General features: G+C 60.7%; 1 protein-coding gene across 7 annotated transcripts in view; it reads right to left on the bottom strand.

Moving 5' to 3' along the window:
* The window catches only part of SHANK3 (SH3 and multiple ankyrin repeat domains 3), a 52,290-nt gene that overhangs the window by 25,280 nt on the left and 14,145 nt on the right, over window positions 1-12,865 (bottom strand). For all 7 annotated transcript variants that reach the window (XR_014295275.1, XM_082635378.1, XM_082635380.1 and 4 more), the window contains 7 exons: window positions 10,105-10,307; window positions 8,870-8,983; window positions 2,761-2,836; window positions 2,485-2,567; window positions 1,907-2,031; window positions 1,675-1,807; window positions 667-747 (listed from right to left, as the gene is read on the bottom strand). Coding sequence is in view for 6 of the 7 variants with exons in the window: in XM_082635378.1 (XP_082491504.1) it covers window positions 667-747; window positions 1,675-1,807; window positions 1,907-2,031; window positions 2,485-2,567; window positions 2,761-2,836; window positions 8,870-8,983; window positions 10,105-10,307 (815 nt within the window). In the remaining variant the exon portion in view is untranslated. The remainder of the gene's footprint in view (window positions 1-666; window positions 748-1,674; window positions 1,808-1,906; window positions 2,032-2,484; window positions 2,568-2,760; window positions 2,837-8,869; window positions 8,984-10,104; window positions 10,308-12,865) is intronic.

Below are 12,865 nucleotides of genomic sequence, written 5' to 3'. Positions count from 1 at the left end.
TCACATATATCGAGACACACCCACGATGAGGCTGCTGGTGGTCACCCTGGGATCGTGACCCCCACATACCCATCAAAGCCCCAACACACTCTTGTTTGCCTCCTGCAACTTACGAGGACCTGTCCCATCACTGTACCAGCAACGTTCACAACGGCCCCGTGAGGTCGGCAGCTCACTCTACTGACCCCTGCGTAACCGACGTGTGAACGGGTGCTGAGAGGGTAAAGGAAATGCAAACACCACACAGCTAGCTAGTGCCTGGCAGAGCCAGGAGCAAAGGTCAGGTCCCCTTTTCTCACATGGATGAAATGAAGGCGTAGTCGCACTGGAGGCGTGGAGGACCAGGGGCGGCATGTGCACACGCATGCAAACACACTGGTGAGCCAGGGCTTGACTCCCCACCGCCAGACATGGTGGTCCCACTGTCTATCCCCAGCCCTGTCACCCTGCCCCTCAGCCCTCGATCCATCCACATGTCGGCTCCCTTTGCAGCCCACAGACACCCAATTCCCCCACCACTTCAGCACCCACCCATTTACCTCTAACCTGTCCATACGTCCACCTCTCCGCCCTCCCTCCGCTCTGTCTCTGCCTGGCTTTGGCCCAGCTCCCCTGACCTGGCCCCCCACCCTGGGCTATCTGCCCACCGCCTGCCCTGCCACTCACCAAGCTCCTCAAGCTCCGCCGTCATGGACTTGGAGCGCAGGGTCAGCGTGGTACTGGGGGCCCTCTTAGGGGGCGGCGGGGCTGCAAAGAAGAGGGAGGCCTTGGACCTCCTGTCCAGCAGCAGGCAGCGCGGCGTGGCCAGGTGCAGGTGCCACCTGCGCTCCACCGCTTGGATCTCCTCGTACTCCCGGGAGGACGAGTCACACTGCGCCAGGATCTTGTTCAGGCTGCGGCTGGATGCAAACTTCTTCATGGCGCTGGGAGCTCAGGGGGTGCTGAAGGCTGGGCTGGGCCAGGGCAGCCAGGGCCTCAGGCGGTGGTCGAGGGCCCCAGGGAGGTCACAGCGCTGGCCAGCCTCAGCCCGAGGGCCCACGTGGAAGGCTTCGAGGGCAGAGTCATGGGGTGGGGGCTGGGAGGGGTCTCCCGGCAGGCCGGGCTCCTGCTGCTCCAGGGCCCCCCACCCACCAGGCCTGGAGGCCGCTGCCCCTCGGGGGACCAGGGTGTGGTCAGCCAAGCCAGGGCCTGGGCTGGGCTAGACCCGGCCAGCAAAGCCTCCTGGGCCCAGGCTGTGCCGCGACGTTGGCGCGGGGAGAAGACGCTTTTCCTCTTCCCTCAGGTGCCGCCTCCCCCTTCCCTCCGACAATAAGCGGCAGCGGCAGCGTCAACCTCACAGTTGCTATGGCAACCCCGGCCTCCAGGCAGCTGCTGGCAGCGTCGGGAAGGAGGGCTCTTCCATGCCAGGGGCTGGGGGGCGCCGGGAAGGAGGGGGCAGGGATCTTAGGAGGGCAACCTGGGGTCAGAGGCCGGGAGAGGGTTGGCTGACTAACATCGGGGATTGGCACCCAGGCGGCGCACGTGGGCGTTCGCCTAGGTTCAGGCCTCTGACGTCAGCAGTCAGCAGTCTGGGGCCGGGGGTAATAAGAGGAGCATGGGCCTGGGGTCAAAGGTCTAAGGTCAGGGGACAGAGCAGGGACACGGGGCACAGAGGTCCGAAGCCCGAGCCCTCACCTCTGCGCCGAGCCCCATCTTCTTCAGGCTTCCTTGTCACTGACACCACCTTCATGACGAGGCGGTTCCCGCCCTGGCGGATCAGAGCCACCACCTGCTTGTGCCCAACCTTCACCACGTTCACTCCATTCACCTGGGACAGTCAGGGCCGAGGGCCATCCAGGTGAGTCCTCCTGGGGCTCGGACGGAGGCCAGCACCCCACGGGGCCGCACAGGGAAGGACGAGCCTCACCTCAATTAGGAAGTCCCCCGTGCGCAGCCCGGCCCTCCAGGCCACGCCCTCCACGTCCACCGACTCGAGATACTGAAGCGCGGGGAAGGCCGGCGTGGGCGTGAACTCCTCGATGGGGGTCTCTGCTGTGGGATGAGGAGAAGGCGATGAGGACGGCGTCCTGCCAGCAGGGTCCAGGTGGAGGTGGCTGCCACACAGCAACCTCCCACGAACGACCTGGGCCCGGGGGCAGCAGGCGGGGGCTGGCCAGCGCGAGAAGAGCCAGCCCGGGAATCCAGGACACACCCCTCTGAGAGACGCCCCCCCTCGCCCCCGCCACTCACCCCACCAGAAAGGCCCCCGCTCCATTAGACACGCACAGCAGAGATCCTGGGAACCAATGAGGGAAAGGACCCGCTGCCTCCTCCCAACATCCCAAACCAAGAATACAGAGTCACAGCAGGGAGAGAGGAAGCGGGTGGGGGAGAAGAAAGGGGGGCAGGGGCGCGGCAGGAGGAGAGCAGAGGAGCAGAGGCAGGACACCGAAGACACCCCGAGTGGTGCGCAGCCCCTGCCAGCCGGGTACCCCCCTCCGTTACCTTTGGCCCCCCGGAGCACAAAACCAAAGCCCTCGTGGTCCCGTTTCTGCAGAACAGCCACCTTGTCGTCAATGACATAATCGCTGACAGAGGAAAACAGAAAGGTGAGGAGAACCCTGCCGGGAAAGCACGTGCCCCAGACAGGATCCCACGGGCACGGGCACAGCCCACCCTGGGAGCTGTCCTTGCACTCACCCGGGAGGCCTCCCTCCACATCTGACGCTCCATCGCACGCGTGCCCACCCTTGCCCACCTGCCCACCTGCCCCACCTGTACCTGTGTGCAGAGAGGCTGTCATAGGAGCCCACCGTGTAGTGGCGGAAAAGTCGCTTCGTCCGGTCCTCCCGGGTTTCTGAGGGGAGGTTCAGGAGCTGACGGAGGGTCTCATCCTCCAAGTGGCGTGAACCGCCCCCTGAACCACGCTGGTCACCAGCCTCACGCACACGCGCGCGCACGCACGCACAGCACACGCACACACACGCAGCGCACGCACGCGCACGCACACACCCCTGGCCTGGCAGTGCCCACGTGGAAGTGGGGGTCCAAATCCTGGGGTCCTGGGCCCAGCGGTCCTAGGTGAGAAGGCTGAGGGGACCATGCAAGAACTTTTGCCTCTAGGGGTCAGGGTTCAGACAGGGGCAGGAGCTGTGGCTCATCTTTCTCCTGAGTGGCTGCATACAGCAGATCGGACAGGGCCAGGGCAAGCACAGGGCGAGTCAGCAAGCCCCGAAACTAAGGGCAGAGAAGGTGTGCGCACACACACGTGTGGCCTGGAGTCATGTGTAAGTGCTGTGTTCATACAGGCGTGTCTCTGTGTGTGACCTGCAGTTATGTGCAGGTGCTGTGCTCATACGTGTGCATGTCTGTGTGCGCATGTCCCACAGCCATGCGCAAGTGTCACGCTACATACCCCTGTGAACTGGCACTGAGGTGGCCCTGTGTCTTCAACGTACCCCTCACCACAGGGATGCTCATCCTTATGGAGTCCTTTGCTCCAGACCCCACCTCTGCGTGGGCAGGGAGGGGTCCACGTATGGGGGGCTGGGTCCCCCTATCCTGCTGTCACTGCATCCCACAGAGCTTTACCCCCATCTGTACTCTTGATCTCAGAGTCCCTCACAGCCACTGCAGAGCTGCCCCACCCTCGGCCTCGCTGATGTCCTGCAAGCCTGCAGGTTCCAGTCCGCACCTCCAGTCACTACCCTCCCTACTCCAGGCTTACTTCTCCAGCTGCCTGTACACGTACACTGGATTCTCTGGTACCCTCGCACCCACTCCTGGCCCCCAGCCCCCAGCACCTCTGTCTCCAGCTCCACCACCACCTCAAATTTCACCCCTCAGCTCCTCCCCCCTTCTCTACCAGCTCAGCATTCCTCAAGATCTATTTATTCATTAAACAAGTATGTACTGAGCTCCTACTACGTACCAGGCTCCAAGAATGGAGCAGAGACAGAACGAAGCCCCCCTACCCTGTGGAGTTTACAGGATAAACTGTACAGCTGAAGAGAGAGAGGAGACGAGAAACAGGTACACACAGAACGTGTGGAATGCTGGTAAGCGGTAAGAAAAAAGGAAGCCGTTCGGGGCACTGCAATTCTAGGTGGTCACGTGAAGGCCTCCCCAGGAAGGGAGAGGTGAACAAAGGCACGAGGACGAAAGGGAGCAGCCCTCTGTGTGGGTAAAGGGCTTCCTGGGAGTGGGGGCACTCAGGGCAAAGTCACATGGCAGGTATCACCTCAGGGTGTTCAAGGGACAGTAAGCAGCCTGGGCAGCTGGGGCAGAGGGAGCAGGAGAGAGAGCAGGAAAGGAGGCCCGAGAGGGGACCTATGATTCTGACGACTGTCTCCACCACTAACTGTAAGCTCCTGTGGGTAAGGACCACGTCGCAGTTATTTCTGTGATCCTAGCACCGAGCACAGCACCTGGCACATAACAGGCGTTCCAAATGCCAACTGGAAGGACAGACAGGTGGACAACTGGCTGGGTGGGGGGATGGATGGAAGGATGGATGGAACAAGAGACAGACAGAAGGATGGACCAAAAGGTAAATGTATATATAAGTGGATGGAGGGAAAGAGAGCAGGGTAGGGGGTGGGGGGATGGATGGAAGGAGGGGATGGGTGGACTGGATCTGCTAGGTGGGTTGATGGATGAGTAGATGGATGACAGGATGGGTGGGTGAGTGAAAGCATAGATGGATGTAAGAGTAGACAGAGGGGACTTCCCTGGTGGCACAGTGGTTAAGAATCCACGTGCCAATGCAGGGGACACGGGTTCGATTCCTGGTCTGGGAAGATCCCACATGCCGCGGAGCAACTAAGCCCGTGCGCCACAACTACTGAGCCTGAGCTCTGGAGCCCGCGAATCACAACTACTGAAGCCCGCACGCCTAGAGCCTATGCTCCACAACAAGAGAAGACACCGCGATGAGAAGCCCGCGCACCGCAACAAAGAGTAGTCCCCGCTCGCTGCAACTGGAGAAAGCCCGTGCGCCGCAACAAAGACCCAGCACAGCCAAAACTAAATTAATTAATTATTTTTTAAAAAAAAAAGAGTAGACAGAGGGACTTCCCTGGTGGCGCAGTGGTTAAGAATCCACCTGTCAAGGCAGGGGACACAGGTTCAATCCCTGGCCCGGGAAGATCCCACATGCTGCAGAGCAACTAAGCCCATGCGCCACAACTACTGAGCCTGTGCTCTTGAGCCCGCGAGCCACACTACTGAAGCCTGCGTGCCTTAGAGCCCATGTACCGCAACTACTGAGCTCACATGCTGCAACTACTGAAGCCCACATGCCTAGAGCCCACGCTCCGCAACAAGAGAAGCCACCGCAACGAGAAGCCCGTGCACCTCAACAAAGAGTAGCCCCTGCTCGCCGCAACTAGAGAAAGTCTGCGCGCAGCAACGAAGACCCAATGCAGCCAAAAATTTAAAAATTAAAAAAAAAAGAGTAGATGGAGCAGTGGCTGGATGGAAAGAAGAGCTCCTGTTAACATCAGAAGACACAGATATCAGGAAAAGTATTGATCTGGATTTCAGAACCCTGCCACTAACTTGTGTGATTCTCAGTATGTTCGACAGTCCCTTTTGGCCCTCTCCTTATAAAGTAGGAAAATTCACCTTGGAGGCCCCCTGGGTTCTGATGGCCTATAGTTTTATCTCACTGGCACCGTCCCCAATGCTCACACCCTCTCCTCCCTCTGCAGCACACCTGCACCCACCACCCTGCCGTCCCCAAAGCCAGAGCAGGCCAGGCCTCAGCACTGCTCAGGTAGGGCCCAGACCTCTCCTCACCTCCACCACACCCTTCTTTCTCCACGCTGACCCAACTTCGGAAATGTTCACAGAGCCTGCCTGCAGATGGACCCCTCCCCCAAAAAAGACCCTCCACAGATCACTGGACTCCTATTTTTATATTTATCGACCAAAGACAAATTATTACATAACGCAAATTCATTTTCCAGTTTTATAATCAGACACGTAAAAGCTAGCTCAAATGAAAACACACAGCATGCCCCCCCCCACCCCCAGTACTGGAAAGAAAGGGGGAGGAGGGAGGATGCCAGCCAGAGCCATAGCTTTGGTGTTCTATACCAGCCTCCAGGATACCCAGAGCCGCCTCCCCACTCCCTCCCCTCACAGCTCAACTCTCCCTGCTTGCAACTGCTCCTTTCACCCAGATGGGTGCCGTGGGAGCCTTGCTCTCTGCTGACCCTGGGCATCGGCCTGGCCCACACGTGTTGGCAGTATCCCCTCCTTGGCCTCTAAGTCCCTCTCTGTCCCTGCTCCAGTCTCAGAAACAGATCTTTCTTTGGATCTGGGCCTGTTGGAAGCAGGTTCCTGTTCCTGGGCTGCCCTCTCGCCTCTGGCAGAACTCAGCCCCTGGGTCCCAAACCAGAGACTCTGCCCAGAGCAGCTGGCGGCCAGGCCTGCAGGTGAGGACAGAGGTTACTCCCACCCCCTCCCAGCAGGCAGCCCCTGCGGGCCCGTCTCCCTGCCCATCCATGAAACGCTCCCATCTACCCAGCTACCTTCTGACACTTTCAGATGACAAACCCCTGAGCCACCCCTGTCCAGGAGCCCCACAGTTGCCTGGAAGCCTATAGCTCCTTCAACAGGTTGCTCTGTGTCCTCTCCCTTCTCTATGACTCCAGTCCAGCCCTGCCCACCCCGTCTCCATCTCCCTGCTTTGCCCTGCCTGGGCCGTCACCCTAATCTTAAATGATGACCAGCACAATCAGGACAGCGCCCCCCAGACTCCTCCTGCGACACCGCCACAAACTTTAGCCCCTGGTCCCAGGACACCTGAGCAGCCCTCACGCTCCCCACTCCAGCCCTGCCACCCTCCCCTCAACACACAGGTTTACTCAGCCAGAGCCCATGAAGAGTGGCAGCTACAGCACAGACCCTGCAGCCCACCACCTACACTGCAAACAAGACTCTGCTCCTTGGGCTGTGGAACAGAACCCTCCTAGAGATGAACTAACAACAACTGTCCCCACCTCCCAGGCATGCTGGGACGAGGCAGTGAATTCTTAGATGTGAAAGAGCTTAAAACCCAGCCAGGCATCCTGACACTGCTTGGAGCACACTGGGTGCCAGCACGTGTATGTCTAGAAGGCCATGCTGTGCTCTGGCCAACAGGCTCTGCCCCCACCCCCATCATGCTGACCACCTAGATGGTCCTAGCGATCCTTCAAGGCTTAGCTCAAACACCACCTCTGCTTTAAAGGCCCCCTGGCTCCTTCAGACCAACCCAGGGAGGCCCCTGTGCTCACACCCATCACAGCCGTGCAGCATGCACGCCTGCTCCTCGCTGGGCAGAGAGCCCGCCCCTGTGAGCCCAGCTCCCAGCACAGGGGCCAGCACACGTCAAACACCTAACAAACATGGGCTGTTCTCAAATTCCAACGCCAGTCCAGACCTCCCTTCCTTCCTCCCCAGCTTCAGACTCAGCTCCAACTGCCCCTGGACCCACAGAGTTCTCAGACCAGAACCTTCACTGCCCACCCTATAGGGGTGCACAGGACCCACTCCCTACGCAGGTCTGGAGGCCCCTCCTTCCCCTCCCCGCTCCTGTCCAGTTGGCACCAGAGCCCAAACTTCCGAAACCATTCCCCACCTCAACATACCACCCCACCTGCCCACGATGGGCAGAACACAGGATGTCGTGTCCCTCCCAGGCTCCCAGCCGCAAGGAGAGCCATCAGGGTGAGGCGGCGTGAACAGCCAGGTATGAGAGTAAAGGCTCCATTGTGAGGCAATTATACTCCAATAAAAATAAATAAATAAGTAAAACTTAAACAAAAAAAAAGTAAAGGCTCCTGCTCAGGAGTGGATCAGCGGCCACACTCCTGCTTCCCTGGGCTCTGCCACGCTCCACCCAGGGTAGGGGTCCAGGCCACACAGGGGTGGGCTCCCCTGGGGAAACTCGCAACCCAGGATAAGGGAGCACAGCAACCCTGGGTCTGAGCCCTTCATGTGCAGGAAGACAGAGGTGTGCACCCTGGGCCCGGACACACCACTAGTGACCACCACTAGCCACCCCTCAGGAGGGGGCTCCCTTGTCCCACCAGCTCTCGGGGCCAGAAATAATACCTGCGGGTCGAGGGGCCTCCTGGGGGCGCAGTCAGCCCTGGCTGGGGTCTTGAAAGGACCAGCCGCTCCTTTCCACTGGCAGGACCTCAGATCCCAACTCCCAGAGGGGTCCTTCCTGGAGGTTCAGGTGGTGAGCAGGGTCGGACCGAGGCTGCTCACCAGCCCCCGGAGCCACAGCCTTTGCCCTCACGTCCTTCCTGCAGGCTAAGGATGCAGCGATCTCCCACCTGCTGCCCTCAGACCATCCTGGCCCCAGGGCACCCATGACAGCCCCTCTGGGCCCAACTGGCCTCATTTCCTTTTGGCTGGTCCAGGCCTCCCTGCACTGCCCACTTGGACAATCTGTCCACTTTGGAAAGATGCCTCTTTTCTCATACTGACCTCTTTACTTGTCTGCCAGCCACACAGCAATCACACACTCCAAGCACCCAGCATTTCGGTGAGAACCATGTCTGGGAAGTGCTGTGGTCACAGAGAGCTGCATGTGGGATCACAGACCAGGGCACGTTCACACGTGTGCGTCCCACGGGCGTGCACGTCACCTGTGTCTCCACAGCTGTCCAGGATCCAGATGCACACGTGTGTGTTGGTAAGTAAGTATGGGGTGAACGCGCGCTGTGTCTGTCATGTACACGAGTTTGCACCTACTTCGAACGTGTGTTTGAATTCGTTCTAGTCTTTTCTCTGTGTATACAGTGAGGATCTGCCTCCAAGCAAGACCAGCAGGAAGCTGGAAGGGGCGGCACCCTCAGGGGCCAGCCACCCAGGGGACGCAGGGGTCACTCACCGTGCCGCGCGTCATACTGTCTCATCTGCACCTCCTCCACGCAGTCAGCCGGGAACCAGCCCGTGCGGCCTTTCACGGTCCCCTCCCAAAAACCGCCCTCCCCAATGCTGAGCACTGGGGGGACAGAAGCCAGACGGGCTGTCAGGGTGGAGGAGGGCGGCCAGAGGGCCACACCTCTCCCACCACCACCACCAACTCCACCTCCACCGCCTCAGGCTCAGGTTCTGCCCACCCACCCTTCACCTCTCTCTCCTTCTCTTCCCGGCCCTTCCTTCATCCTCCTGTCTTTTTCCCTGGGAAAATTTTGGGATCCACACAGAAAACAGAAAAGAACAGATGGGCACAGCACAGGATGGGCATGTGGGGGACAGAGAGACGCACAGATGGACACACTCGAGGGGGGGACAGGAGGCAGAGGCAGAGGCAGGGGCCACAATCCTACTCCCGCCCTCCCAGCTGACCCCTCGCCTCCCACCTCTTCAACCAACCTTGCTCTGTCGCCCACCCCAGGGGTCACTGCCAAGAGCTCAGGGTCACTGTGCTGTGGCCAGGGGATTAGGCCACATGATGGGCCATGGAGAGCTGACCCTCGCAACTGTGTCTTTCTGAGGCTCCACGTACAGAGATCACTCATGAGGTGAGGACCCCAGTGATGACAGAGACTCTCGTAATGAAAGGAGCTTGTCATGGCACAGGACCCCCTCATCACAGACACCCACATTAACTGTCACAGATACCCCCAGAATGGCAGAGAATTCCCACATATCACAAGCGTTTCCAATGAAGAAAGTCCCAGAAGTGACACAGGAACCCCATAATTCAAGGAAGCTCTGTAATAGGATAAGGTCCTACGAACACAGAGAACCCCACCACCACCAGCCCCGAGCATGACACAGAAACACCCCCATGACGAGAGGAGCTTCTGTTGTGACACGGAAAACCCAAAATGACAGAGGATGGAGAGGGACCCACGACAGGAACCCCATAAAGACAGACACCCCTCCCTGACAGAGCCCTTCACAGTGACACAAGGAATCCCCAGTGGCAGATGCATCCCATAATGACCACGGCGACTCAGAGTTCCCAGGGACACCCCTAATGACAGACGCCCCAAAATGGCATCAGCCCCTCCACGGCCGCCGGGAAGCCGGGCCGGGCACCCCAGAGTGGCGCCCGCGAACCCCAGGAGGCCCTGCGCCGCGCCCCCCGCGACCGCGCCCCCCGCGCCCCCTCACCCTTCACGGCCTCGCCGCGGTGCAGCGGGATCTCGCCCTCGCCCTGCGGGCTGTGCGCCTTCACGGCGATGAACTTGCGGCCGGGGACAGCGCTGTAAAGTTTCCGCTTCGGGCCCCGGGGCGGCGGCGCGGGGGCCGCGGGGGGCGCCGGGCCAGGGCCGGGCGCGGGGCCGGGGCCGCCGGGGCCGCCGGGACCGCTCGGGCTGTAGACGAACACGTAGGTGACGGACGCGATGCCGGGGGGCAGCGGGCACGCGAAGCCGGCGCCCGGGGCCTCCATGGCGCCCGGCCCGGCCCCGCCGCCGGCCTCACCGCAGCCGCCGCCGCAGCGCCCGCCGCCCGCCGCCCGCCGCGGCCGCCCGCCCGCCCGCCGGGGGCCCGGCCCGGGGCCGCTCCATGGGCCGCGCCGCCGCGCCCGGCCCGCTCCCGCCAGCGCACGAGCCGCGCCCGCTCAGGGCTCCGGGGCCGCGGGGCTGCGCTCCCGGGCGCGCCGGGCTCGCTCCATGCCACGGCCGCTCCGCGCGCCCCGCCTCCTCCGCGGCCCGGCTCCTCCCTCTGCGGGCGGCGGGCCGGGCTCCCTCCTCTCCCCCCTGCGGCCCGGTCGCCGCGGCCCCGACGCGGGAGAGGCCGAGGGGCCGAGGGGGACTACGGTGCCCAGAGGGGAAGGTGGCGGAGGGGCCAGTCCGACGGAGGAGCGCGGGGAAGGGGGAGGCGGGACCGGCCGGGTGGGAGCTGCGGAGGGACTGGAGGCTTCGGACAGGAGGGAAGCGCCTCCGTGAAGGTTCGCCTCGCCGCCAGGAGGGGCTCCCCCAGCGGGTCCGCCCCCGCACCCTCCAGCTCGGGCCTTGGCCTCCTCACTCCCTGACCGCTGCGTGTGCTGGGCGCCAGAATCCCCCTCCCGACCTGGGTCTTCTCCTGGACATCTGCCTCGGATGTTCATGCCCTCTCCAGGCTGACCGCCTTGCCCGGACCACTCCCCCGATCTGGGCACCGAGCCTGAGGCCTCGGCCCTACGCCTCTGCCCTGCTCAATGGCCTGCACTGGCTCCCTGGCACCTAGGCCGACCAGGTGCACGTTCTCCGCCGATAGCCAGGCTCTCTGGGACAAGAATTCGCTACACTTCAGTAACAAGGCTGGGGACCTTCTTTTCCCTGCCCCGGCCGCTCATAAGTCTGTTCCCTACACCTCAACTATCCTAATCCTTCTCCTCCGGCCAGCTGTTAAGTTACTGTCTCTCAGCTCCGAATGCACCTTTCTCTGTCCGGCTCTGTGATGGTGGTGGGGGCTCTGCGACTACATTTCATGCCAGGCTTTGCCAACAGGGGGAGCCAGGGGGAAACTGCCACCTCGGCCACCTCTACCCGCCACCCCACAACGGCAGCTCAAACTCAGACGTCTACCTTCTCTCCTTCCACCAAAGGTGATCTCTCCCCGAGGCCCTCTCCCTCCAGGGTGCACCAAGCTTCCTCAGCCCCCTCCTGGCCACTCACTGGGGGACTCCCTTACCTGGATCGCTCCCCGCCAGCTGCTGCTTCGCCTTAGCCCCCCACACATCTGGCACCCTAGGCACCTACTAAATGTTTGCTGGAAAAAAAGTTATAATAATTCTGCTCTCCCCACAGAGCAGGCCTTAGCTTGTGTTTGCTAAAAAATGACCGAATATACGAAAACTGCACGAAAGCAGGGCTTCCACACAGCTCCAACTCAGGAGCAGCCCATCTGCAAAACTGAAACATCCCAAAGTTTGTTCTTTTAGCCACTGGGCCATGCAAAAGTTTTGGGGGAGAACTGAGGTGATTTGGGGCAGGACAGGTAGCCTTGCAGTCTGGGTAGGAGCACGCAGAGACAGAGAAGACATCACAGGTCGAGGCTGTAAGAGCAGGGACGACAGCAGAGGAAGAAATGGCTTTTATAAGCTCCTGCTGCACCCCAAGCCCTCTGCTGAACGCTCAGGCTTAGGAAGTTTGGGAATCAGGTCTACCTGGGGGCTAGTTAAGCTGCTTCCCAGCTCTGTGACTTTGGGAAAGTCATTTACCCCACCTGAGAGTTAGGACCCTCATCTGTAAAATACAGCACAGCCTCATACACGGTCAAGGTTAAGTGATATGATACACACTACGCTGCTCAGCCCAGCTGTCACTGTGAAAACAAAGTGCTGTTTATGTAACTCTTTCAATCAACATGTCAGCCGAGCACCTTCTATGTGACTGGCTCTGGAGCAACTGTGGGAAATGAGAAAGACAGCTCCTGCCCTCAAGGTGCAGGGAGGAGAGAGGCCTTAATCAGCAGCAGCAGGCCACTGCTGTGGGCCAGGGGGTCCCAGTAGGGAGCCTTCACTGCCCAGGCTCCAGAAGGCTTCCCAGAGGAAATCTTTTGGGTAGGATTAGCCTACCTTCATGATGAGAAAGCCAGGCACAGAGTGGTTGGCTAATCCGCACAAGGCCACACGGGCGGCAGATGCAAGGACTGCACTGGAGCCCGTCTGTCTGCAGAGCCAGTATCTACCTTCCACTTCCCACTGCTCAGCTCAGTGGGGCTCCAGCCCACAGAGTCTAGTGGGGCTCCCGCCCAGGCTTTTTGCTCTAAGTTCTAGGAATGCCAAGTCCTTCAGACGTCCTTGCTTCTCAGGGTCCCAGCACTCATGGTGAGGGATAAAGAGAGAAACCATGGGGTCCTGTGGTTATACAGGGCCAGAGGGGCTGGGGAAACACCAAGAGGGAGTCTTGGGATGAAGACTCCCCCCTTGGGAACAGGGCTAGGG

This window comes from Mesoplodon mirus (genome assembly GCF_964341445.2).
Source record: "Mesoplodon mirus genome assembly, chromosome: 11".
NCBI classification, from domain to species: domain Eukaryota; kingdom Metazoa; phylum Chordata; class Mammalia; order Artiodactyla; family Ziphiidae; genus Mesoplodon; species Mesoplodon mirus.
The sequence above is the reverse complement of the archived record's forward strand: the minus strand, read 5'-3'. Positions and strand labels throughout refer to the sequence as shown.